General features: G+C 39.1%; 2 protein-coding genes and 1 pseudogene across 6 annotated transcripts; 1 reads left to right on the top strand and 2 right to left on the bottom strand.

Moving 5' to 3' along the window:
* The first annotated feature begins 1,220 nt into the window (after window positions 1-1,220).
* LOC104443277 lies at window positions 1,221-4,353 on the top strand (annotated as a pseudogene).
* A 2,433-nt stretch (window positions 4,354-6,786) lies between these two features.
* On the bottom strand, window positions 6,787-12,941 carry LOC104442298 (dnaJ protein homolog). Its single transcript, XM_010055679.3, has 8 exons — window positions 12,757-12,941; window positions 11,036-11,211; window positions 9,920-10,112; window positions 9,674-9,815; window positions 8,598-8,731; window positions 8,149-8,291; window positions 7,642-7,840; window positions 6,787-7,520 (listed from the first exon to the last, which is right to left on the bottom strand). The coding sequence occupies exons 2-8, from the start codon at window positions 11,183-11,185 to the stop codon at window positions 7,180-7,182; spliced, it is 1,302 nt and encodes a 433-aa protein (XP_010053981.1). The 5' UTR covers window positions 11,186-11,211; window positions 12,757-12,941; the 3' UTR covers window positions 6,787-7,179.
* A 12,374-nt stretch (window positions 12,942-25,315) lies between these two features.
* Window positions 25,316-27,832, bottom strand: LOC104442299 (THO complex subunit 7A). 5 transcript variants are annotated; one of them, XM_010055681.3, is made up of 3 exons: window positions 27,715-27,832; window positions 26,345-26,987; window positions 25,316-25,753 (listed from the first exon to the last, which is right to left on the bottom strand). In XM_010055681.3, exons 2-3 carry the CDS (start codon window positions 26,936-26,938, stop codon window positions 25,622-25,624), a joined length of 726 nt encoding a protein of 241 aa, XP_010053983.1. In that variant the 5' UTR covers window positions 26,939-26,987; window positions 27,715-27,832; the 3' UTR covers window positions 25,316-25,621. The 5 variants fall into 5 exon arrangements, with proteins under 5 accessions (XP_010053983.1, XP_010053984.1, XP_010053982.1 ...); XM_010055682.3 differs by having other exon boundaries at window positions 26,345-26,970; window positions 27,625-27,823; XM_010055680.3 differs by having other exon boundaries at window positions 27,625-27,820.
* Window positions 27,833-27,945: the final 113 nt, after the last annotated feature.

Consider the following 27,945-nt stretch of genomic DNA (forward strand, 5'->3'; position numbering starts at 1 on the left):
AGTTAGAAAATACATTTTAAGGAAAAAAAATTAAGAGATATATATATTTTTAAAAAATTTAACTCAATGAGAATAAAAAAAGTAATAAATAGTAAAATAAATTCAAAGAGAATAAGAAAGTAACACTATTTATAATTTCACATAAAGTTGACTCTACTGTGCATGTTGAATATTATATGGAGAAAACTGAATTATACTATTTGCAGTGTAATATACTATAAAGAGTAAAGTTACTTCGATTTCATATGATATAATAGTCACTTAAAAAGAATGATCCAATGATCCAATCGAATTAAATAGAACAAGTTTAGAAGGAACTCACGATATTTGATTACCTTTCAAAGTGATATGTCTTTTATAATTGGGTTAATATTCTGAAAAATCCTAAATTGATACATTTGTAACAAATTTACCTCAAATTATTTTTTTGACCATGAAAAACCCAAAACTAATAGACCCGTGACAAATTTATCCCAACTAACCAAAAAAACTATAAATTTGTACATTTATGAAAAATTTACCCAAAACTAATTTATTCGACTACAAAAAACCCAAAACTAGTAAATTTGTGACAAATATACCCTCCGCTAAATTTGATTAATATCATAAAAAATCACAAAAATTGTAAATTGTGACAAACGGAGCATAAAATCTCAAATTGGTATATCAGTCAACTGTCACATGTCCTTTAACTTAATAATTTGATAGTAAAATTTAATGAAAACTAATAGATGGTAAATTTGTCATAAATGTACTTATTTGGGGTAAATTTATCAAAAGTATACTAGTTTTGGATTTTTTGTGGTAAAAAAAATAATTTGGTGTAAATTTGTCACAGGTGTATTATTTCGGGGTTTTTCAGGTATTAACCCTTTATAGTTTCGTAATTATTATTACTACTGTAGTAACCGAAGGAAGGGGCGCAAGCGCAACGAAGGCAGCCGCTTAGGGTCAACCGGTAAAAAGAACGAGAGCCGTTGGTGGAAGGTTGGGCCCGCTAACGAACGGACACATCAGAGCCGTCGGATGCCCACTTCGAAAGTCGTCCCCCGCTCTATTTATTCAAACCCTCCTCCTCGTGGCCCTCCTCCTCGTGGCCCTCCTCATCGCTCTCGCATTCTGTCTCCTTCTCGCGCTCCCGCGCGAACGCAAACCAAACCGGATAATCTCTCTCTGCGATCTCTGCGTCCAGCGTCGATCTGTTCGTCGACGTTGAGAAGATGGGTTCCAAGCGGATCCGGGTCTCGAGGGACCGCGAGGATCCCCAGAAGGATCCTTTTTCCACCTCCCGCAGCAGCCCTGCTACTCCCTCCCTCGTTCCGGATTACTTACTTGTTATCTGGTTTCTTTAACGTGGTTTTTTTGAGTGATGCCGATGGCTCGACTCTTCGGTCGGCTCTCTCGGGTAATGGTTTGCGGTTGCTGCGATTCGTAATGCTTTTTTGTTGACTGGAGGGAGACCTAAGGTTGTTGTCGATCTTCGGTCGGCTTTCCTGTTCCGTGTTTATATGTCTCCCCCGCTTTTGGCCGAGATTTACCGTTGTCTGGTCTGATTGAATACCATCCCTGCTTTGCTTGGTCTCAAAGGTTGAACCGTCTTTGCCTTTTAGGGTTAATGGGAATGTGTGGTTTTTTCTGCGTTGTTACGGTGTTGCATGTAAACTCGATACGATTGCCCCGTTTTGTGATGCTCGGATGTTTCTGGGTCTGTAAAAGAAGAGGTAACTGATGGGTTCTTGAAAAATACATAGATGTCATCACCTGCTTCCGGTGCTTATGTAACTGGTTTTATTTATCCAGCTTCTTTTTCTTTTTCTTTTTCTTTTTTCTGGGTTCTTTTCTCGTTCTTACTGTTGCTTCAATCCCTGCAAGTTCCTGTTGTAGAATTATTTTCCTTTGGGATTACCATATAATAATCCGGCCTTTTGCTGATGTGCAGAGACGACCTGTCCACATCCTGGTTGTTTCTATGGGATGTGCATGTGTTGTGGAGAGCTTCTTGAAGAGGATTATGATGTAACATTTGGCTATGTGCAGAAGTTATGACATCTTTTGAACCGTATGGCATTTAGAGATTTTGAGCGATGTTCGCTTTGCTTGTAGCAGTTCCTTCTTCCCTTTAAGGAAGTGAATGATGATCAGCCCGGGGCTTAATTTCACTCGCTTCTGGTTCTAAAACGGAATAAGCACTTTAAGCTCATTAGTCTCTTACATGCTTCGTTGCTTTGTAATCTTAGCTAAAAACATTTTTAAAAAATGGTTATTTGAGAACGAATGGCAGCATTCTCATGAAACAGCCTCCTAGTTGATGATGTTCGACGCCTTCCCTGAATAGCTCAGGGATGACTGTTTAAATTCTTGTTTTGGCAAAAGGAAATGTTTGGCTTGGCTTTTTATTTGTCATATACGTATAGCATTTACCATTTTTACCTAGCTGGATATGATATATTTAGCACTTGTATATGCAGGGTCTAAGGCTTTCAACCAATGAAATTGCTCGGCTGTGGAATCAAAACACAAAGAATTTGCTGCACAACCAAAAGCTTTACTTGATCCTTGACTTAGATCACACGTTGCTTAATTCAACTCCACTCACAAATATTACTCCGGAGGAGGAACACGTAAGAGGAAGGCGAGGAATACCTTTCCTTCCGGTTTAGATGCTCTGTGGACCGTGGAGTTTTCAATTTGTGGTGCCATGAGCCATATTACAAGTTCCCTCCTTGTGGCTTTAAGTACTGAGCCCATTTCTAAGTATCGGTTCCTGTCTCTTTGTCGGATTTAATCATAATGGAACGGGCAGACGTATACGAAGGCAGTCTCTTTGTATTGGAGCATATGCATACAATGACCAAGTTGAGACCCTTCGTGCGGACCTTCTTAAAGAAAGCTAGTGAAATGTTTGAGATGTACATACACACAATGGGCGATCGATTGTACGCCCACGAAATGGCTAAGCTTCTCGACCCAAACAGAGAATACTTTGGTTCCACGGTGATCTCTCGAGATGATGGTTCATAAAGACACACCAAAAAGGACTTGATGTTGTGCTGGGCCAAGAAAGTTGTGTACTGATATTGGACGACACTGAAAAGGTAAGTTGATTTCAAAATAACGTTCCTTCCATGAGAGTCTCGCTATAGCTCTTTTGAAGGTGAGGCTTATTTTGAATCATCATTTTAATTCTTGAATTTTCCTGTTATTGTAGGCATAGACAAAGCACAAAGACAATTTGATATTGATAGACAGATACCATTTTTTTGCTTCAAGCTATCGACAATTTGGACTACAATGTAAATCACTCTTTCAATTTGAGATAGATGAAAGCGAGGGTGATGGAACACTTGCAACTGTTATTGGAGTCCTCAAGCGGATTCTTACCATATTTTTCTAATGTATTGTGCTCCTTCTCTGACTGTATGAGAACTTTGTAACCTTTTGGAGTATGGCTACGGGTTTTTACATCGTAAGACGACAAATTCCTTGTCCAAGTGGGTATTTTATGGCCTGTAGTGTCATTTATATACTACAAGTCTACTGTTTGTTGTCTTTATCTTATGACTGGATTTTTGCTCTGCAGGAACTTGAGGACGAGCTTGCCGGCAGAAACGTTACACGGGTATTCTTTTGCTGACTGGATTTGTTTTAGTTTTTCCATACTCCCATTAAAGTAAAGAAATTATAGTGTTTAGATGATTATGCTGTTTTAGCTAGGAATTTTAGAATTCTTACTTGAGGTTGGCTGAATATGCCCTTGAACATGGATTTTAAAGTGTATTGAAATGATTAAAAGGGGAAAGAGATTTGCAGAGAGATGTCTCAAGTGCTCTCAAGCAAGGTTTTAGAACTAGGACCATGGTCAGAATAAATTAGCCATAGAATAAAGCATTGGAACAAAGGAGAGAGTATGGAACAGTACATTATATACTCCAACACTACCATATGTGAGAACATTTGAGTGATGGTCTAGCCAGCAGCTAGATTAAGGGAAGTGGTCATTTCACTTCTGACATGTCATCTTCTGTATCGAGTTAATCAGGTTTTGAAGACGCTTCGTATGGAAGTCCTTGGAGGCTGTAAGATCGTTTTCAGCCACATTTCTCCCCCGCCAACTATCAGCATCTGTGGAAGATGGCGAAGCAGTTGGGAGCCACATGCACAGTGGACCTCGACGATTCGGTGACCCATGTGGTTGCAATGCATGCTGGATCAAAGAAGACACATTGGGCGGTCAAGGAAAAGAAGTTTTTGGTTGATCCGCGGTGGATTGAAGCTTCCTTCTATTTCTGGAAGAGGCAACCGGAAGAGAGCTTCCCGGTCAACCAAGAAAAGAAGCCAGAAGTTAGGATTTAAGGATAAGAAAATGGAAACATGTAGTCGGAAGTGACTTGACAAATTCCATGGCTGGTTCGATTCACAGTGGGGGTAAAAATCTACTCGTTTTGCTTGCTAGTTCTTTCTTTCACTTTTAATGGATTTTACTCACTTACCCTTTGTTTGGAAATCAAAGATTCAGTCTTGGATGAATTTTGGTGGATTGTTGTTCGACATTATGATAGCCTGAGAATTAGATACCTAAATTTTTCCAACTGAGAGTTGAATTTTGTAGTTTTTCTTTTTTCTCAATGGATTTTGTTGATAAGTTTCTTCAAAACACCCATTAAATACAAACAAGGAAATGACTATTAGTTATTTGTGTCATGCATAATCAGCATGTCGGAAACGAAATTTTTTTTTTACCCATTACCGAGACCATTCATCTATATGCGACGAAATTAGTTAGAAAAACTAACAAGGAAATAATGGGTAATCTTGGTTGGGATTTTGCAATAAGGTCCAGATAAAATGAAAAGTACAAATTTTCAGTTCAAGGCCATGCAAGTAAAAAGCACCAGCAGAGCCAGCTGGTGGCAAGATGTAACTTGGAGAGAGAAAACTCCATTAGTTTGAAACGGCGGGAACTTTAAAGGCGACGAGATCGAAATGACTAAAAACACCCTCCCATCTGAAGTTCAGATTAAATTTAGGGGGTTTCAATTTCACTTCTTTTATTAGTCAAACGAAAAGAAAAAGGTGATTGAAGACAGTTGTCCACCTGCATCACTCCTTTGAAGATTGGAAAGAAATTACCAAAAAAAAAGGTAAAAAGAGAAAAACTCTGCAAACTGTTAAATCTCGCCTCCCTTAGATCAGGAGAAAATATTAGATAGTCCGGTCACTCCAGGTCAGCACAGTCTATTCCTCACTCAAAGGTCTACCGTGGCACCGCACAAGCAGATGGGTTTCCACTGGATTCTCTGGAGAATGCGTTAGGATTTTAAGGCTGAAACTAGTGAAATTTTGAGAAGTTTTTCTGAGAGAGTCGGCGGGTTCAGCAATGTGAAGCGGCTTTGTACTCTTGCACATCTTCTGAAAATCTTTAGACATTTCTCACTCTGTCTCTCTCATCTTCTTCTTCTTCTTCTTCTTCCTTTGCCTAACCAAAGGAGCTCGTTTCCCCTCTGTCATACTTACGCAGGAAGCAGCCACACATGTAGCCACTCACTGCGCTTCAGCCTTGGTTCCTTCGAGACTCTTTTGCCGACATCGAGCGTTGGTCCCGAGTCCAGTCCACTCGAAAGCTCCGATCCAGGATGCGGCATGGACCGACGAGTTTCTCGGAACGATGAAAGAGAAGCTCACGAACATGGACTCTCTTCTCCTCTGTTTAATAATATCCAATGTGCTGATTTCGTACGTTGTTTTTCCGTATGCCGTTGCAGCTAGAATCGTAGTATTTTCTATGGAAAGTTTAGGAAGCTTGTGATGTTATTACCCCTCTACAGTACCTAGCTATAGAAGGTCACATGAATAAACTAAGGAGGTGCTCAACCAAGGAAATTGACGAGAGAGTTGTGAAACCTTCAATTTTGAGTCAAGCTAGATTTGAGAACTTTATCCTTCTATTTTTAAGGAACTTGAATTATAATATTCTTATTGTGTCAATTCAGTTTTGACGCCAAAATGATTGATGCGGTGACAAATTTCTTTTTCTGAAAATGAGTGACAACATACAAAATCGTATTGACTTTTATAATTAATCATTTCTAATTTGTGTCGGATTTGAATTTCTTGATAAATTTGTTTTGTATTGAGTCGAATTCTCTTGTTATCTTAAGAACGCGGCATCATATCGTATTAGAAATGGCCGAACATCAGTGAAGATAACCATAGATTCTTGACTTTCTGCGAGCTAGCATCAGTACTTTCGATCTTTTGTAAAATTTTACAGACACGAATGTGTAGACTTATTGTCGACCATAACCATCAAGCTCGTACTTCAGGCTGGTTCAAATGAACACATTGACATGCATTCACTCGAAACATCCGAAGTTGCTCGAGTATTATACCCTAAAGGCTTTGTTAACAAGTGCCTCCAAAACACTTGCAAAACAAACGAGGTAAATATTCCATTTTCAAAATATTAATTATCCATCGTCATGAAAATAATCACAACATTGAAATTGCAAATTATCCTTTCTGATAACTTGAGGGGGATGCTCTCTAACGAAATCCTATCCAACTAGCTCATCCCATTGACCTCAAGGAAGAGCACTCATCATGTTGATTGCCGACAATTGATGGAAGCAGCCATTTGTTTGACTATGTGTCGAAACTACATAAGCGATCCGAATAAGTTTTAACAAGAAAGTTCCTCGAATACTCGAGCTACAGCCATCTGAAGATTGGCTTGATGGTTATGAAAGAATTGCAGACTGAGCAGGGTATAGATGCCAACCCAAAAAATGCACGAAAAGTGAGTGCTGCAAACTCCATATTCAATCTGGTGGTTCATCTCATCCAAATACTACATGTGATATTCATAAAGCTAAACTTTGCTTTAGTAAACCAATAACAAAGGGCCTAACATGACAAAAAACAATGCATAACTAGAAAGAACAAGCATATTCCGTAGCTTACTATAGGATTTTGGTAATATATTATAATGAAAACCTGCTCCCGACGCCCAGAAGTTGTAGCATCAATAGCATCTCCCTTCCAAGGACAAGGGCCTCAGACTTCATTTCTTTTGAACCCAGCAAAGCAACCCCAAGGGCAGGGTAACCTCTAGGCCGTTTTGGATAGAAAATATTGGTACCTCCAGGCAGCATCTGAGAACCCTGGCGATAGGCCCGAGTCTCACTGCTGAGCACATTGTACTCGTGGCATTGAGTGTTCATCGTCGTCGTCATCATCATCATCCTCAACATAAGCCTCACGCTGACGGTGACGGTGCTGCCGTCTTGACTCTTCCTCCATGTTGACATCATGTAAGGTGGTCTCCTCACACTGGTCCACCTCCTTGTTTGACAAAGTCCTGCCCTGCCTTGGTGGTAAGACTTTCTCCAGAGCCTGGCATCTATCTAGGGACAGAGCCCCCGCGTCTGGGAATTCAATATTAAAGTGTATGAACAGTCGGCCCTTCATGAAGGGCCTCTGGTGCTGAGGCATTCCCTCATCATTAATCACTTTGAATTGACCTGCAAAGCAAAGGAAATTATTGAGCAATCAAAGCTGGTTCACAACAGACTACTTTCTTTTTTTTGGTCCGAATTCATAACTGACTTTTAATGCAAGATTAATCATCGGGGCAAAATTTACCAGGCTTAATAATCTCTCCAGGGTTAGATTTGATGAGAAGCTGCCTGCCATCAAGATGGGTCAGGACAAATTGAAACCCACAGAGTGCCTCAGTCAAACTTAGTGTGTGCTCCACCTCAAGATCATCAATTTTCCTCTTGAACTTGGGATGCTCCTTTTCTTGCACGACAAAAACAATGTCTCCAGTAATAGTGTCGGGCTGCAAAATAGGGATGGAAACATGTGAGGTCTCATTTTTTAATTGCATAATTAGCAACAATAAAGTCAAAACAAAGTGTTGCACCAAAAGACAAAAAGCAAAAAACCGTTGTGAGGAAGCCATCTCAAATCCCCAATCCCATCAACCATACCAACTTCTCCAATATGAATTATCTAATTATTGAAAACCAAATTATGGGACTGCAACCACATTCTTGATACCCCAGCCAAAGGTAATACAGTGGAATACTAAATCAATTAATTCAACACTGAAGGCACACGTAGAATATCAACATATTGATGACATACGGCTTCATCTGCTTGTCCCTCGAACACGACTTTCTGGCCGTCCTTCATCCCCTTCTCAACATGCGCCTCAAACACCTTCTTCTCTTGAGACACCTTGCTTCCTAGGCATTGGCGGCACCTATCCTTCTCACTAATAGCCTCACCTGTATCAACATGAAATAAAGTAAAGGGGTTAAATATATTCCTTTCTTCTGCATTTACGGTTTAACATAGGGATTTCATATTCTATACAGCATGCATAACCCATTTGTGACACAACCCAACTTTATCACAATTGTTATGGGTACTTAATATAGACTTTGAAAGATTGACCATCCATCCACTCAATGCTCATAGATTTGGGCTGTGTAAAAAATGAGTCAAATAGGCTGCATAACTAAAATTAGTCATAAATGAAAATTTGGAGAAGGGAATTATTGCAATAATCAAATTGAGTGCAGATTTCTTGCCTGTGCCTTCACATTCAGAACAGACATGTTGCATTTGTTGAATCATTCCCATTCCAATGTGGCGTGTCGTCACCTTCATTCCTTTACCTTGGCATCCATAACATCGGCTAGTGGCTCCACTTTTTGAACCTTTCCTGAAACATGAAAGCTTGTTAAATTTCAAGCACACTAAACATCCCATTAAACATTACCAACTGACTCGAGTTTCAAAAACAATAGCCAGAATCCTTCTTTTCTCCTCCAGTTGTCTAACAACAGTAAGCTGCACAAGCATTCATTTTGGGATGATAGGTGGGTAGGTTTCAGAACAAAACCTAGAACCTACCTTGGCAATTGGTTCCCCATTTCTGGAACCAAATCAGCTGTTGTTAGCATATAGCCAGGAATTGACTCTACCCCTTTTTATAACTTTAAACAAACTCTAAGTAATATAGATATAATTTAATGATTGCATGTCAACGACCTTTGAGATAATTGAGTCACTGAATCTGGGCCACCCAAGTTCAATTCCCATGTCTAACACATCTATTTTATTTAGATAAAGTAAAAATAGGTTAAGATCCAATTCAAACCGATTCTACCCAATAATTAACAGATCACGATTTAAGATCGGGAACTGAATCAATCAAGGCCAGTACACCATTTTTCAACCATGAAACTAGCTGGTCCCCTTCTGAACTGGCATGAAACCGATCGGGTAAGGCCAGTTAGTCCGCTTTTGAAGTAGTCCGCTTTCGAAGTTGAACTGGCTAGGTTGCTTGTTCTGTATTATCATTTACCATTTTGGAGTATCTCCATCTCCATGATCTTCCATCCTCATCATTCATTCTTAAGACTCTCCATGCACTCAAATTCCATCAGTAAAGAACTAGCATTTAGCTTAAGAAGATCATATTTTCAGACAAAGTGCTTAATCGACAGATAAAAGAGAGTACAGCAGATGGATCTGATGGTAAATGGCCGGAAACTCTTTTCACGAGTTTCAACCACAAACCGACTCTTTCCCCACATTTTTAGATGCAATCCAGCCCTTCAAACTTCAAAATTTAGCGAAAGAAGTCAACAATGGAACATACCCTTTGCATTTGGGGCACAATACATTCCTGGAAAGAGAAAGTTTCTTCATAGTCCCATTGTACAAGTCCTCCAAAGAAACTTTCAGAACCTGCACTACATCCTCCCCTTGTTTCTGCCTTCTCCTTCTAGAACTACTGGCACCTGACATAAAATTTTTTAAATCATCCATGAAAACAATTCCCCAATAAAAGCAAAAATTCACAGGCATAATTTCTTTAAAAAGAGCTTCAGATTAGTTCACTCACCACCAAATCGTCCACCGAATCCTCCACCAAAGAAAGAGTCTCCACCGAAGAATGATTCAAAAATATCAAATGGATCATGACCAGCACTACCCCCTCCCATTCCCTCTTTAAGTGCATCTTCGCCATATTGGTCATACATATCTCTTTTCTCTGGATCACTAAGAACTTCATAAGCTTGAGCCAACTCCTTGAACTAATCCATATTAACAGAGAAAAGAATAAATGAATGGCAATTAATGAATCTTACATAAAAGTGCATGTTACTTCCAATCCTTCACTTTGAAAAGTAATTCTGCCACTATACTACAATGCTACCATCAAATACTACCTTAAAGCACTCATAAAATGCATACAGATTACTGTCCTGCTGTACTATGAGTAATCCAGTAAAACTTCTACCCCAACATGTGTAAATCTGTCATGATCACTTTTTATAGATGGCAATTGATGGGCATGAGCACCTTTCGAATGTTTGCAAAAACAATTTTCCTTTTGAATTGACGAAAAATCTGAATATCAGATAGGACTAAAGAGATATCCACCAGAGGAAAACTAAAACATCTCACATTTTCATACTTCAATCAAGATATAAAATCCATTATTCATGTGGAAATCTGTTTATTCAATTCTTTCTTTATTTCACCTTCTCTATTTCTATGACATTGGATAAGTATATTGTGGATGTGACAGAAACCTAGGCATTTGTAAGTTTAACTTGTAAACTCTTTGAGTTGATCATGTTCCACAGATAAGCACCTTCATGGTTATATTTGCTTAATTAATGACAATGTTTGTGAAATGTGTTTTGAGATGCACTGTCATCCATGTTGAACGGGAGTCTTTTCAAAACCTTTCAGTTTCTGTTGATAGTATCCATTCATTTTTTGGGTAAAGGCCTTAATTTTATTGTGGGGATGGTTTTTTGGGGTGTGTTTTTGCTTTTTTTTTTTTTGGGGGGGAGGGAATCGTGCATACTATATGGAGCTGGTCGATTTTGCATGAAGAGACTGTTTCAAAACACCTCCTCAGCGAGATCTTGTGGGGAAGGGGCTGAAGAATTTCAGACATAAAATCCATACATGAGTATAATAACGATATGACAAACAAACTATTTACCTTTTCAGGATCACCACCTTTGTCAGGATGATTCTTTATGGCACTTTTTCGATATGCCTTCTTAAGTTCATCTTGACTGGCATTTTTTGGGACACCAAGTACTTCGTAGTATTTGGTGTTATCACTCTTCCTTGGAACACGCCCAAACATGATTATATCACTTTATGAACACCAATCTGGAAGCAGAAACACTCAAATTGGTTACCAGGGATCTTAATCTATCTTTTTTAAAGGAAAGTTTACAGGGCCAAATCTAATTCTCAGAGAATGATTACAACCGTTAAGCAAACAATCAGCAATGCTTGCCACCAAGTGGACCTTGCCCACAATAATATTCTTTCAGTAGCTAGAGGTACATCAAACAGAAATACATGCATACTAAAGACAGCGAAAACGACAATAAAGAGCCACCACTTCAAGAACAAGCAATACAAAGTAAAGTTCATGAACAGAAATCTTAGTCCAGTTATCACCTTAAACTTCCACTAGAAGACAAAACTACTGATTTTGCTTGGTATTCTCTCTAGTGCTGGAGCAATTTGATTGTTACCAAAACTTAGTCGCCACTGGTGGCAAAGAAAAATTCTATCACCCCACCAAAAAAAAAAACTCCAAGGCTTAAAAGAAGAGAGTTCCGTCTACAAGAAGCTGGAAGAGCTTTAGCAATTGGATACATCCATCTCTCCTACCTGACATTAACTATTCTGATTAATGCGCCATTCGATACTAACCAAAAATCACTTGTACTCCCATATAACACATTGGAAAAACTAACAAAAGATCATTTATTCATGTAACGTTAGATTTTCTCAAAACAATTAATCACACCCAAAATTAAATTCACCATTTTAAGAATAAAACAACAAACAAAAAAAGATTGTAACTTCATATGCACAATAGATAAAGGAATCTTCAAAGGAAATGGGCATAAAGTTGTCCTGGCTAAAAGTCGCATTTCCTACGCAATTGTAAATAAGCTTCTTCTCTCTATGCTATCAATAGAAAATACCAGGGAGTATCAATTCCCATGGAAAAGAAAGGCATTTATCATACTAGCATAATCAAGTTGTCAAATGCCATCAACTACATAACTTCTTTTTAAACCAAACTTCACAATAAAACTTCTGGGTCAACTTCAATCCACCATAGTTAAAATTCAGAGCGAAGAAACAGAACGGGCATTAGTTTCTTCACTTCCCTACACTCCTCCACGACTGACCCTTACAAAATCTCGTACTTGTCACATCTCAGCATACAAAACGGTGCATCAGTAGCAATCTCTACAACACTCCATCCCCTAGCTCACAACACCAGAGCAGCTCCGCGAAACACGAAGAGCCGACCTACCCAGCAAATCCTCTCACTCGCCACCACCTAGATCAGGGACTACTCGAAGCGGTCACGTCCACATACCGCCAGTAAATCAGACAACCCTATACATATCACCCTTTCAGAAAGCAGAACCCAGAACGTTCCCCGCCGAACGAATTGAATTCATCAAGCGAAAAGATTAAACAACCACTGCCTCGACATACGCGCAGTCGCGACACCCGATTCCACCATAAAACAAGGAGGCGATCGATCATGGGCAGCCTCGAAAAGTACCAAAACCAACGCCGGAGCGCTCAAAATCAGATCTTCACGCGATAAACCGAAACCACAAGCGATCTTGATTTCGACGCATGAACCAAAAAAGCAAGCACAGAAAGAAAGATCCATACCTGGACGACCAAGGCTCAGCCAGCAAGAAGAAGAGCGAGGAACCCACCAAGGCAGGAAGAGAGAGAAAGCGAGGGATGCAGTTCTAGAGAGAGAGAGAGAGAGAGAGAGAGAGGGAGGGAGGGAGGCAGACGAAGAGTCTTTGCTCGCCTTCCTCGAAGCCTATCGGGGACAAAGAGGGAGAAGACCGAAGAGAGGGGGTCATCTGCTATTGGCGGATTTCCTCTCGTACTAGGTTTTTTTTTTTTTTTTTAGTTTTTTAAATGCTTATTTTTCAGAAAGACGGTGCCTACCAGTAAAGAAACGTAAGTTTTTCGAATTCTGATTGGTGGATGTTTGTCATGGTATTTACAATTTAGCACACGCTAGAAAAAAATCCAAGTTGAGTCGTCCATGTTTCTTTTGACTTTGGCTTTTCCAATGGTCTAAAGTGCATTCAAAATATTTTCTTTCTCACTATGAAATGGGGATCGTGAATAATATTTCCTACGTTGAATTAAGCTGACCTTTCACGATCGAGTAATAGCATATCTTTCAATTTCAAGAAAAAAAATTCGGTCTAAAGTCTTTGCTATTGACGGATTTCCTCTCGTACAAGGTTTTTCTTTTTTTCTTTTGAATATATATTTTAATTTTTTTAGTTTTTTAAACGTTTTATTTTCAGAAAGGTCGGTGCCTACTGCCTACCAGTAAAGAAAGGTAAGTTTTCGAATTCAGATTGGTGAATGTTTGTCATGGTATTTACAACTTAGTACACACTAGAAAAAAGCCAAGTTGAGTAGTCCATGTGTCATTTGACTTTGGCTTTTCCAATGGTCTAAAGTGCATTCAAAATATTTTCTTTCTTACTATGGAATGGGGATCATGAATAATCTTTCCCATGTTGAATTAAGCTGACCTTATAACGGCATATCTTTCAACTTCAAGAAAAAAAATTCAGTCTAGAGTCCCTAAACAAAGTACGTGGGTACATTTGTGAAATCCAGTGATCGATGATAACTCACGCTTCGTAATGTTAAATATTATTTCGCTTTATCAAATAATAATAAATATAAAGTAAAGGCCACTTTGTAATATCCCCGTTTACATAGAAGATCATCAAACATGAATATAAATTGACCGGAAGGACATGGATCTTTAAAAAAGAACGTAGAAACTAACCCTTTACATGCTCTTGTTCGATACATACATACCCCTCTATACACTTACGTTTTATACATTCAAAGCAATAGAGGAAGAAAAAACATAGAAAGATGGTAATAAGACACAAACGAATGAAAAATTTACGTTCTATCTAAATGAACTAGTTGTAATCATCAACTGCAATTATTTTTCTAATAATCCAAAGGCATGGCTATGGAGCGGCTAAGAGGGTCATGAAACACTTTGCACGTCCCATAAACTGATTAAATACGGGCTTTTAGCCTATGCAAGTGGTCTTAATTCAAAGCAATATGTGCGACTCAAACAAAAAGTTCCTCATTGGAAATCCCCTGGGCGCGCAAATGTACATTTGAAGTACTTCTATTTGGTCTAAAGACCGTAAGTATAAGTTAAATTCATTCGTTAAAGAATTTCAACCAATTTTTTATACCAGATTATATGCACCTTACATGGCTGGCTTGTTTATAATATTACCATATTAGTAGCGAAAGCTTATGCAACACGATAATAATAGTAATACATGCGATTATTTTGGGCGCGTTTGGTAACATTTATGTTTAAAAATTGTTCCATGGAACAGAAATAGAAAAAAGTGTTTCTATTCCGATGAACAATTTTTGAATAAAAAACACGTTTGGTAAACTTGTTACGAAAAAAAAAAATTAACGAAATACAAATTTTCTTTTAATTTTTTAATTTTTAATTTTTTTTTCTTTTTTTCTTCTTTTGGCCGGTCACCGAGCCTCGATCATGGCCGACGACCGGCCGATGAGGGCTGGCGGCCTCACTGTGCCACCGCTAGGCCGGGCAAGCCTCGCCGATGGCCGGGCGAGCTCGGGCTCACCGGACTCGGGCGAGCCCGAGCTCACCCGCCCAAGGCGAGGCCGAGTCTTGCTAGGGCCGGCGACACTCGGCCTCGCCGGGGGCCGGCAACGCTCTAGCGAGGTCGTCGGCCATAGCCGAGGCCGGCGACCAGCCAAAGAAAAAAGAAAAAGAGAAGTAAAAGAGAGGAGAAAGAAAATTTGTTCTTAAAATTGTTTCGTAAAAACAAGAAACACGTTTTTCTTGTTTATTGTTTCTGTTTTAAATGTGTTCCTGGGAATAAAAAAATAAATTTGGAACAAAATTGCAAACAAACGCATTTATGTTCTTCTTTTTGTTCCCTGGAACAAAAAAATAGAAATTTTATTCATAAACAGAAACAAAAAACATTTCTTACCTTTTACCAAAAAAATAAAATAAAGAACATTAACAAACATCCCCTTTAACTCCACTTTTTCGAGTCTCAAAAGTTGATTTGCATCAAAGTACTCTTTTTGCATAGAGAATGAAAGGATAAAAGCAGCTAACCATATCAAATAAGAGAAAATATTCCGAAACCCTGACTAAAGCTTCTAAAGCTCTTCAAAACAGGGTATTCCGACAGAATGTCTTCTTCTCATAACCTACAAATTACAATCGAATCTCAACAAATATATTCCACGTCCAAAAAGTCAAATAAATCATCATCTAAAATGAAAGATAAAAAGATAAAAACAAAAATGATCTCTAAACTCTAGCTCAACGCACAATATTATCTATGAACTTTTATTTTATTTAATGTAGTCTATAAATTTTAACTCAATATATAATATAATCCATGAATTTTTAATTAGTTTAATAGAATCTTTGAACTTTTGATATATGTTCGATTTAGTTTGTAAATTAGTCCAATGTGTAATGTGTACGCACGGCACGGAAAACCATTACGGCAAGATTTTAGAAAACATCAACTTAGGCACGCAGTATCTGACATCTGTCGCGCTCTGGGAGGTTATTCCCACAGCTCGGTTACTGTGGATTTGAATTGCAAGCTTCTCCAGAGTCTTTTTTTTTTTTTTTGGGACGAAAACAGAAAATATCGGTTACACAAGGTCTAGCAAAAGGAAAGGTGAGATTTGTCTTGGGCCTTGCAAGCTTCTCCAGAGTCTTACCTTTGCAACGCAGCGACATAAATTCATAGCTCTTTCTCGCCTTTTTCTTAATGGGAAGATCCTGCAGAAGGCAAACCGATCACTCCGCAAGAGAAAGCCGTATCATCAAATAGAGAATTCCACGGATCCCAGCAAAAGTTGAAAGAAGAAGATACACATGCACTGTAACTCATGATCATGGTTTCTCTCTCTTTTGTACACTTGTGATAAATAGTAGGTAAATTTTCAAACCGATATACTTGTCAACCATCACGTGTAATCTAATTAAGTAATTTGATAGTAAAATTTAACGGAAATTAATGAAGGACGAATTTATTACATTGTACTAGTTTAGGATTTTTTTTGTGATAAAAAAATTAGCTCGTGATAAATTTATTACAGATGTATCGATTTGAGGTTTTACATGGTATTAACCTCTTTTTTTTTTTTAATATTTCCTTTTCAATAATATGGGTCTTTTTTACTATAATTAATGACTTGGACTTGTATCTAAATATGACTCTGGACAACTTAAAGTTAGGTATACTCTTGAACCCGAAAGCAATCGTATCTAAAGTTTGTTAGGGTATTCACTGTACGCGAGAAAATATTATCCAGTCTTGCATGACGAACTCGCCATTTTAAAGAAAACTGATCACATGAATAACAGGGTTTAAAAGTTTGGGAAAGGCCCCAATGAATAAACTACCTACTGAGGGAAGACTTCTGATTATTCTTCATTTGGCGCATTAAGAACGAGTAACATTACCGGGGTCACTTGAGTTCGATTTATATGAAGTCCAAGCCCTTGGATTTTTGTTTTTATTTTTATTTTTTCATTTTACGAAAATTGTTAAGTTCATGGGCACATGTAGTCAAGGGATTCATCTGTTTTGTATTTCTCTCTATAGACGATGACTAAAAATTGTTCCAATCATCAACCCGTGTCATTAGGAGAATGATGACAGTTCATGCAGATTCGAATAATTCTAGAGACATAAAAATTAGATCAGAAAACTGAGTCACCAATGAACTACACCATCTCCATCGGTCCAGACCCTGTGTGGAATACGTTGGCAGTCCGCTCGATTCCTACTCCCTTGAACATATCCAGTAGCTGGAGATTCAATCCTTACCCGAAGCTGATTCAAGACGATCCATCATATTCAGCCACAAGGCAGAAGAAATATCTTTCGAGAGAAAGTGTCACAAGGAAAGAATCTGAAATCGGATGTAGCACCTCCTTGAGTAGAAACTATTGTCTCCAAACTAATTGTGAATAGACGATGTCAATGAACTGAGCTAAAGGAATTTAGACGGGAAACATGGTCTTAAGTTTGCTCAGGTGACTAAAGCCACCGGGCTGCCACGAAATGTTAACTCTCAAAAGCACATGCACAAGCAAACATGGACTAAGATTCTGCCAGCAATTTAGGATCTTCATGTTATGAAAGGGTTCATTTATTTTACTTGGAACTTCTAGTCCACTGCCATGCCTTATTCAGCAGGTAATAGCTTCTCCAAATCTAAGCAGAAGCTACTAGGAGCACCAATCCTATATCCACAAAGGAGTTGTCTGAGCTCATTGAGTGATTGATAATTGATTGCTGGGCGGCATAGCTACAACTATCCAATTTGACTGATGCTCCCAAAGCGAAAATCCATCCATCTTCTGGGCCTGCCACACCAGTGTACCAGTAACGAGGCACGAAGGGCTTTTTTTCTCACATACATATATACCTAACCGTCATCTTGAATTTTTTTCAGAGCCATGTTGAAGATCTTGTACCTGCCAGAGGAGAGCAATCTCTTGACGAACAACGTAGTAAGAACTCCGTTCTCTAAATTCAAAACCAAATATTCGTATTAAAGAAGACAATTTTTCCTACTCCTTTTGGTTGGAATATGAGTTCATTGAAAACAGCATATGCTGCAGCAGCTGCAATGCCAAGCCGCACAAAATATCTATATCTGGTCAAAAAATAAGATACTCATGTGTTTTGCTGCAGTAGGATCTAAATATCAGGGGTTAGATGAATGACATTGGTCTCCTTGAAATCATTTTTAAAACGTGACAAAACTTTGGTAAATATAATTTATTGTTTATTTATAACCTTTAAGGGATTGGCGCAGTTAGTTGGAAAATCAGAAGACTAACAGCTCAAGAATCAAAGGTCACTTACTTAAATCTTACCAATTGTGTGCAAATTACTCTTGGTTAGAGCCACATGCATAGGCTAAAGGCCAAACTTAACCAGTTTATGGGGCTTGTAGGGTGTTTTAAGGACTTATAGATAGCCGGATCTCTATGCTCATGCCCTTAGATTACAGAAAAGAAAAGTTTATTTATCTATGCCGATACAATTTCTTTATCTTTTGGCCGGAAAAGACTTTCCATTCGCTAAACTCACTAACTGAAGTGGAAAGATGAAATTCACGACAATCAAATAATCAGGGTCTCACGACCTCCTGTTTAATTACCTTGATCCGTGCATGCTCGCAGCTAATTAAAGCAATCGGAGTAATAATGAACAATCACCACATGAATGAAGAATCAAAAGTGCGCAATATCATAGAACCTTGACAACTCAATTTGTTACTATTCGGGGATCACTATACTAGATTGATCATTCTGTAGGCTAGAGCGATGAACTCGCTCCGTGACCAAAGCAACTACAATATTTTAGTAAGGAAAAACTAAATTAAACATGACCATGAGATCAGTATCAGTGAGATATATTGATATTTTTGGGTTCACTTGCCTTCGCAAAATAATTCAGAACGTGGTTACAAATTGAGTGCTCGAGATGCTCCTAATGAACTCAAAATTAATGTGGCACTTCGCCTAAGTGGGCGATATATACAAAAATAAAAAATAAAAAATGAAAGGATGGCCAAATGCTAATAGACAAAACCATACATTCCTAATTTATTTATCACCTTTTTGTTGTCTATAAATATTGTAATTAGATAACAATAATAAGAGTAATGGTCTTAGATGAACAAACACAAAATTGATTGGTGAAATAATATGGCATAATCCTGATAGATCGTACATCATTTCGAATCATGCGGAAGTTAGTAGATTTGTAATAATCCGGTTCAATGATGGTGGAAAGTAATTACCTAGGCCAGCAAGCAAGCCCAAAGAAGATGTGGCTACCAGTAGACTTCTAGGATGTTGAAGGGATGAGAGTGGATTGAATTATAAATCGAAAAATGAGAGTATTGTTGAGCGGTACAAGCCAACACTACCAATTACATTCGTAGTTGAAGGAGGAAAGCTTGCAACGCCTCAGGTTTGACGTCAAATGAATGATGCGGTGTGATATTTATTCATAAATTAAATCCATCCTCACCTACTTATCATATCGTGTTGTCATTTCAAGTATTTCTTATGAGGGCTTGACCTTATGTCGAATTTTTCTTTAAGAACCTTGTTTATATCTAATACAAGTAAATCATGGAATGGAAAATTGCAAACTTTCTTTATTTAGGTCGCCTTTTTATATTATTGCTATTATTTTTGGGTTGACTATTCTTTAGAAATAATTTGAGTGTGGTTCTGCATGACATGTTAGAAACAGTCATTAGGAAGAGCGACTTTGGTCACAAACTGGGTGCTTGAGAATGACCTCCATTCGACCAAAAAAAAAAAAAAAAAAAAAAAAGAGAATGACCTCAAATTTAACGTGTCCTTGGCTGAAGGACATATGACCTGGCGACTTGGCGTTGGTGGAGGATAAATACTTAAAAAGATTTTTAAAAAAAAGGCTAAGAAATCCATGAGCAAAAGCGGTTAAGGACATGGGGTCCATCTCGCGCAAGTCTTTTCCACGACATTCGCACGTGTGAAGTTTTGACAAGCCAAATAATTAAGAATTAAGAAGTAGGAAACTGAAATATGATAACGAATAGAAAAAAAGTCATCAAAAATTCCAAACTTTATCTAAAATGATAAATTTATTTCGAACTTTTTTTTGTGATATAAAAAACTCTAAAATTTGATAATCGTGACACATTTATCCTACTAATAGCACTTTCACATTTTTTTCTGTTTTTTCTTTTTCTTTTCTTTTCTCTTTTTTTTTTTTTTTTTTTTCTTCTTCTCTCTTCCCATGGTCGGAGGGAAGCCTAAACATAGAAAACATCATGCTGAGTCCAATGTTGAAAACAACATTGAAATCTAATTTGAGAGTGGACGATACGAGCTCTCAGGAGTTATTGTACTTTAATGGTTGGGAGGGCCTTTTTCAACTTGCTCAAATACTTCCAAAACAAAAGTAGGTATAGCTATGTGTGAACCTAGTGCTTCACATATTTGTTAGTCTTAGTAATTCATGTCTTTTGCTTTTAAACTTTTTCAAATTTTATTTATTATAAAGACTCCAATTTTTTTTTTGTCAGTCCTACTCTATTCCTACTCTACACTCACTCTTAGACTTTTGTCATGCCTCTTGCAAGTCGTGGGAATCGAAATCCACTCCTGAAACTTACGATTCCCCATCCCATTCCCCTTGAGAATGTGGGAATTTGAACCCCTCACATCCCCCTTTTATGTTGGAAGGGTGGCCACCGGAGCAAATCCCAATGGTTATAAAGATCCAATTGAGAATATGTTTTATAAGCTAATATAGCAATTTGTTGGCATTGTCCACTATTTGAAAGAAATCCTCTAACTATTTTGCCCACTGCGAATGCTTCTAAAGAAAGATCCACCTTCGTGGGGAACAATTAACACTAAATGTATGTACATACACATGTGGATAGGTGTGCATATAAATTTAACATTATTATAAAATTAGTCTCCAAGTGAGATGTCTACTCTTCAAAATTCCAGATTACTTTTTAAATATGTATCTATCATCAATTTTTAGTAATATTATCTACTATCCTCCTAATAGCAAAGAAGGATAAAATGCTAAATTTTTAATTTTGCAAAAAGATCCAATTTTGTCGGGCCATTTTTTAATAAGTATTTAGATTCTGTAGTTGCTAAGTTGCTCATTCCAATCATAATTCACGTCCAAAATCAATTCTCTTTCATTTCAAACATATGAGTGTTTAAGTGATTGTGCGTTATTTACCAAAAAAATTATTTGCACAAGAACATTAGGCACATCAGGTAACACCTAATTGAGCTCGAATTCATTCAAAACGAAAATAACCTCATCCAAAGAGTAAAAATTATTGAGATTCCATTATATTCCTAGTTAAGATTAAGAAGCAATATTATATAGCCATAAATGTGAAAACAAGAAATCCCGCAGCAGGTGAATTAGGAGATACATATGTGCATTTTATAGGCTATATGAATTTATTTAAAAGAAAAGGCAAACTCTATTTTTCAAAATGTTGAAAATGGAAATCATGTCACATGTATGTGAATTTACATGTTAATTATTTGCATGCAGGGGAGGTTTTAGTTGTTTCTTTCTAAATAAAAGTAAAATTACGTAGATGCAAGTTTTAAGAAAAAGCAACACAATCATGAAAACTCTTGCAAGATAGAGGCGTTATTTTAATTTATTATTATAGGTCGTGAATTTGCATAATATCACTATTTCCGTACGCTTATTTGTGTCGCTATAGAAACATTTCAACGCAATTATAAAATTCTCATTTTGAAAATTGCTGAGAGCAATGTGAATTTGTAGAAGCAATTAGAGTATTTAAGGCAAGGCCTACCGCCCATTTCTTTGATCGAGAGGTCATTATTCGGTCAATAACACATAAACGCTGGGTCGCCCGGTCAAACGGTCAACGAGCGCCACTCTCTGGGTTCGCTATATGACGTCGCAACCAAGTGACGTCACATTCGGTGGGCCCGCCATAGACTCAAGGATCACGTGAACCCTCGGTGTCTATGATTCTTGGCAATCTCGGTCAACGAGTCAAACAGTGCCATCCCGTCAATTTCCCACCTAACTTTCTATGGTACGCGGTCACGTGTCCCCTCAAATTATTACGCCGAATGAGTAGTGTTTTCCTCCAAGCTACTCCCCCACACACAAAAGAAAGAGAAATCTCAAACGATAAAAGTTGGCAAATCACTTTTGAAAAATGATTGAAAATTTGAATATTCCACACTTTGCCAGGAAAAATAAAGCATTACCTCATTTGTGTAGATGATATGCATCTACATACTTGTTTATTTATTTTAAGCCTCGAAAATTGACGTGATTGGTTAAGAGGTCAGAAGATTTATAACTCAAAAATCTAAGGTGACTTGTTCAAATTTCATCAATTGTGTGTAGACCACTTTTGGTAAAGACAGTATGCACAAGCTAAATGCATTCTAAAATCGATAGCAATTTTTTTTTTTTCTTTTTAGAATACTTCAAGTTTGTAATTTTTAGTTTGGAAATAGACTACCTTTCTCATATACTATATTCATAGTCTCATACTGATTTTGTCATAAGATTGTGGCGATTTAGGATGTGAACTTTAAAGTGCACTTACTGATCCTCCTCTTAAAATTTGGTGGGCTTGAGACCAACGACACCAAAGGAGTCCATGAGCACCCCCTTCGTGGTGAGCCGCCATAGGCTCAAGATCCCAATAAATGCCTGGTCTCTATGAATTTTGGGATCTTGGTCAATGAGTCAACGAGTGCCACTCCCGGTCATTGACTCTTCCTGTTTAAGTCTTTTTCTTTTTCAAGACAATATTTTCACGCGTCTAGAAGTGGGAGGGCGAAATACTGACAATTGCCTCATTACACCGGTTAATTTAGTCCTAAATATTTTATAATTATACCAGTTTTGTTCATCTAACCAAAATTGGATTGGCCAACCGACGTTGACGTGAACACGCCCGGTCGTCCGGCAAAGATTGACATGACAATTTTCTTTAATTTTTAAATTTTTTTGAATTTTTTTTTTTTCATTTTTCTCCTTTCTCTGGCCGACAAGGTCGGTCGGCACCACCAATGGCAAGGCTCGTCCTCGCCGGCCATTGGCGAAGGTGAGCCTCGCCCAATGACCGTGAGGCCGCCGTCGCCAAATTTGGCAAGGCGAGGATCGACCTCGCCGGTGGTCAGCGAGGCTATTGTCACCAGATCTGGCGAGGTTCGGCCTTGCCCAGTCTTGGCAAGGTCGAGCCTTGTTGTCCCTGGGTGAGGAGCCTCATTGGTTATTGGCAAGGTCCACCCTCGCCTTAGATCTGGTGAGGCTCGGCCCCGCCTAGCCATGGCAAGGGTTGACCTCGCTAGTGTTGGCGAGCTCGGCTCTCACCATGGCTGGGTGAGACCAAGCCTTGCTAGATGTGGCGGGGCCTGCCCGGCGACAGTGAGGCGCCGCCATGGTGGGTACGTTCGTTTCGTGGAAAATATCATATTTTGGAAAATATTTTCCTAGAAAAGTCATCTTTCGGGAAAATGACTCTATTTTCCGAGGTGTTTGGCCGAAACCAAATTTTGAGTGGAAAATATTTACCACCGTTTGTTAGTTAATTTAATTATTTGAGAAAATTTATCAAAAATTGAATTTTATTATTTTTAATTAATCAAAAAATTAGTTTTATTTTTTATATTTTTTTAAATGAATTTTTAATTATTTGTATTTTTAAAAAATAGAAATTTTTATTCTTTATTCTTTATTCTTTCTTTTTCTTTCTCTTTTTCCCTTTTTCTTTTCCTTCCTCCTCCTTCTACCTCCTCCTTCCTCCGCCAGCTCCTTCCTCCGCCGGCGATTCTCAATCCACGACGATCGGCCAGCTCGCGGCGGCGGCGGCGTTGACGGCGGCGGCGAAGACTTCCTCGCACTGATCGGCGGCGGTTGTCGCGCAGGGCGCTTTTCGTTTTCCCCCAATCGCCTTCTCCCTGCCTCCCTTTCTTCCTCTGTCCGGCCTCGGGGTTGACTCGGGGGATCGGCGATCGGGTCCGTCGGCGAGACGGCCGCCTGCCGGCGGGGAGTCGGTCGGTTTCCACGTCGCGGTGGTTGATCCTCCGTCTTCTGCGGCTGCACCTACCCCTCTCTCTCCCTCCCTCCTCTCCGCGTCGGAGCTCACGGTCAGCGGGCTCGCCTGGATCGGGAGCCCGAGCTCCGCCGCCAGATCCGGCGAGCTCGCGGCTCGCCAGAGCCCGGCGAACCTCTGGCGAGCTCGGGCGAGGCCCAAGCCCCGCCCAGCTCGCCAGATCTGGCGAGGCCCGAGCTCCGCCCCAGGCCGGCGAGAGCTCCGCCTCGCCCAATTTGGCGAGGCCCGAGCTCGGCTTCGCCAGATCGGGCTAGGCGGAGCCTCGCCGGCCTGGGGCGAGGTTCAAGCTGACTCGTGGCCGCGGTCAGTCGCTGGCTCGCGGCCGCGGTCGGTCGCTGGCTCGCGGCCGTGGCCGGTCGCCGGCCGCCGTCGTGGCCGACGACCGGCCAAGGCTAAGGAAGAAAGTTGAAAAGGAAAGAAAGAAAAGAAAAAGAAAAAAAGAAAAAGAAAGCATAAAAATAAAATAAAAATGTGTTAATGAAAAGAAGAAGAAGTTATGGAAAATGTTTTCCACATTTGAAAAGCGGAAAATTTTTTCCTATCCTTGAAGGTTATTTTTCTCAATGATGGAAAATATTTTCCATGAGAAGTTTATTTTCCGTGAAACGAACAGGAAAATTCGGAAAATATTTTCTTGGAAATTATTTTCAGTGAAACGAACGAACCCTAAAAATAAAAAAATATTAAAAAATTACCATGTTAGCTTTGTTAGAATGGCTCGTGTCCATATCAGCGCCGGCCAGCCAAAATTGGCTAAAATGACTAAACCGACACAGTTGTAAAAAGTTTAGGACTAAATTGACAAAAAAAAAGTTTAGAATTGAATTGGCATAATTATAATAGGTTTATGATTTTTTTGATAATTTTCCCTAAAGAAAACACGCTTTGTGTTTTTCACCAATGCAATTTTTTCCATTATTTGATACGCTCAATTGTCATTTTGGATTTGGATCGATAAAATATCCTGTGGGGAAAAATTGCATACTCAGTTGGAAGGACTCAGAAGGATCGTGGAACACTTGGGTCCTAAAGCCCAATCAAGCAACAAGAAAATCCAGCTCCACGTTTGTCATATGAACATGCACGGCATTACAGAGAAACTCATTGGGTTGCAGCTATTCACCTATTAGATGAGTTAATCAAGGAAAGGTGGCATGTTGTGGGATAAGAGTGAAATAAGCAATATGATTATGTCCTCTATGAAATGAATTCATAGAGACAGGAATTCTGCATCCATGTCCATCATACCCAAAAAGGAAAAAGAGAAAGATGAAAAATAAAGGTCAGTCATCCATTTACAACATGATTTATCATCAGTCACTGCATTTTTTATAAGTTCGTTGATGTTCTTGTCCAAGCCTCAATGGATTGGCATTCAGCGGTAGAAGCCACAGAAGGCGTTCGTCCCCAAGAAAAGGCGATTGAAGGCAAATAAGTATCTGAAATAAACGAATTTGCAAGATCTTTCTTCAATCAATGATGATCTCCTCATAATGCTCAGGTAAAACCCGCAGCAGATTCAAAGGTTCACAACAGAAAGCGGATATCTTGCATTTCAAGCCATTGCAACATGACCATGTAAAGCAACTAGGCAAAACATGAAAATAAGAATTAAATGAGAAGCTATGGCATTGAATCCTAACCTTCTTGCTCCGCAGAAATGAACATTAGTCCTCTCATTCTTCACATTAATAACTCCCAGTCACCGTTGAAAAATCAAAAATGGACAGTGTACATATAACTACAATTTCAGCATCAAAACACAACATATTCGTTAATCAACTACCATGGCTTCAGAACCTCCATTAGCATCCTCCGATCCATTCTTCTGTTCTTCTGCAGCAATGCGCATCTCCTCAATCAGATTCTTTTGATCTTCCTCTAAAGTAGTCTGTAGATCCTCCACCTATTTATACATAGGAACCGAAAGTTTTCAAGATGAGTACTTATGCACTATCTGTAAGAGGAAATAATCTAAAATTTGTTGGAAAGAATGGTCATATATCAGAGAAAATAGCATCTAGCAGATATGACCTCTGGCAGATAAATTTGTCATAAAGGTTAGGCCAAAGTAAAACCAACTCTGGAGGAATCCCACCAAAAGCCGAAAAAGGTGACATAATAATAGTACCATATCTCAAGGCAAAACTTCTATGCACGTTATTCTAACATAAGAGCTTCTCAATTTAGCGACGACTTCAATCATATGTTTACGAAGATAGCTGAGTACTTAACAATGAGAGAGATGTGAGAGTGCTAGAGGAACAATAAATACGCAGCTCCATGTTCTGTTAAATTTGTAAGCAAACTGGTTAACTGAGGATGGGGACAAGCATGGTTCTATACTAGTTCTATTGATTCACTAAATACTGGCTTGACTACAAGATAAGTTACAAGGACAGTCTTAAATCATGCTGAACACGAGTCTTTTAACCATATCGTGTCGAGCAGTTAGGGAAAGCAAGTGTCGATCCAAATACAGACATTTGCCACATACCACATGCAATAACAGGGCAAATTGCTTTTTCCGAAGCTCAAGCATTCTTGAACTTGCTGTATTCTCAGCCTCAAGAGCTGCAATCTCTCTCTCCAGCTCTGTAATGATCTTCTGTGTCTCCGATCTTGGTGGCTGCATAGCAATCAACTTTCTAATTGCCTCACACTCCTCTTTATGCTTCCTCTCAATCTTACTCTCCTCAAGTTGCTTCTTCAGCTCTTCTATATCAGCCTGTGCCTGCAGAATCTGCCTGTTGATCTCGTCTTTCAACTCATTGAAATTATCCTTCTCTCTGACGTTAGAACTGACAACTGCCTTGCTCTTGAGAAGAGGAATCTCAAAAGTAGAAAGCTCCTGTAAGAAGGCTCTAGACAACTTCTCACACTCACCATAGTTATCTTCATCCTTCTCAACTTCGACGACAAAGGAGGTGAATTTCTTTTGAAGTTTCTTCAATGGCGGTTCACCTCTTGTTGTTGTGGTTCGGGTTAATAGTCTATGCTTTATGATTATGTCGTCTTCAAGAGGGCCAAATGCATAATTTGCCGCCACTGTTTCCCCCCTCCCCGAAACTTTCCTTCCCTTTGCAGACATCTAGCCAGCTGAAGCAGACGGGCTATCCAATACTGAAATAGAGCAGTTTCTGCAGTTGTTACAAACATCTAGAATGATCAACAAGCAGCAAACTTACTGATAAACAAAAGCGCACCATAGATTGCTCCATATGTGAATATACTTGCACGCATAAGACAAGCAAGTAATCGGATCCAAACTAACCAGCATCTTGGACAGCGCGAGGTATCAAACATATTATAGATACTGAGACAGGGAGGTTTTATGAGCATTCTGATTTACGCAACTGACTCGAACTACACACGCCGAAAGTTTCAAAACTTTTTAAGTCAAATTTCTCACAGAAATTTTCACGAACACCTGGCGGGCAATCACCACAAAGTCGAAACCAATTTCATTTTCCAGCTCCAGCCATCTTCTCTGAACTGCAGTTAAAATCAAATCGAACCCAACACAGAGCCGAAGCAATTTTATCTTCCTGCACCAGCCATCTTCTCAGAACCAACACCGTAAAGCAAATCCAACCCCCTACCCACCCACCTTCCAAACCCAGAAAAAGGGCTTCAAAAAAAAAAAAAAAAAACAAACAAACAAACCCAGGTCGAGAATGGATTCAAATTCAACTCCGAAGCAACCGTCATGACAAAAAAAAATGGAAGAGTAGAAATCAGAAGCAACCATCGTTACAAGGGCTTAAGCACGCTCACCAAGCCGATAATGACAGTCGAACGATGAAGGGAGAATTCGAATCGGAGGGTCGCCGTTGATGCTGAGAAAAAGAGAGAATGAAGACGTACCCCCGTAAAGCCTTTCCGCTCGGTTGAGCCGAGCGGGCACGAAACCAAGGAGAGAGACAAGCTGAAGAGCTGAAGACCAGCGCGCTGATTACGACACTGAATAGCGATCCATGACAGCGGTGGACGAGTCCATTTTCCGTGGCTGGGAAAACGATCGGTATAGCCCTAAAACTTTCGCTTGACATGCGATTTGATTCCTAAGTTTTTTTTTTTTTTTTAATTTATTCAATA

This window comes from Eucalyptus grandis, chromosome 4 (assembly GCF_016545825.1).
Source record: "Eucalyptus grandis isolate ANBG69807.140 chromosome 4, ASM1654582v1, whole genome shotgun sequence".
Lineage (NCBI taxonomy): Eukaryota > Viridiplantae > Streptophyta > Magnoliopsida > Myrtales > Myrtaceae > Eucalyptus > Eucalyptus grandis.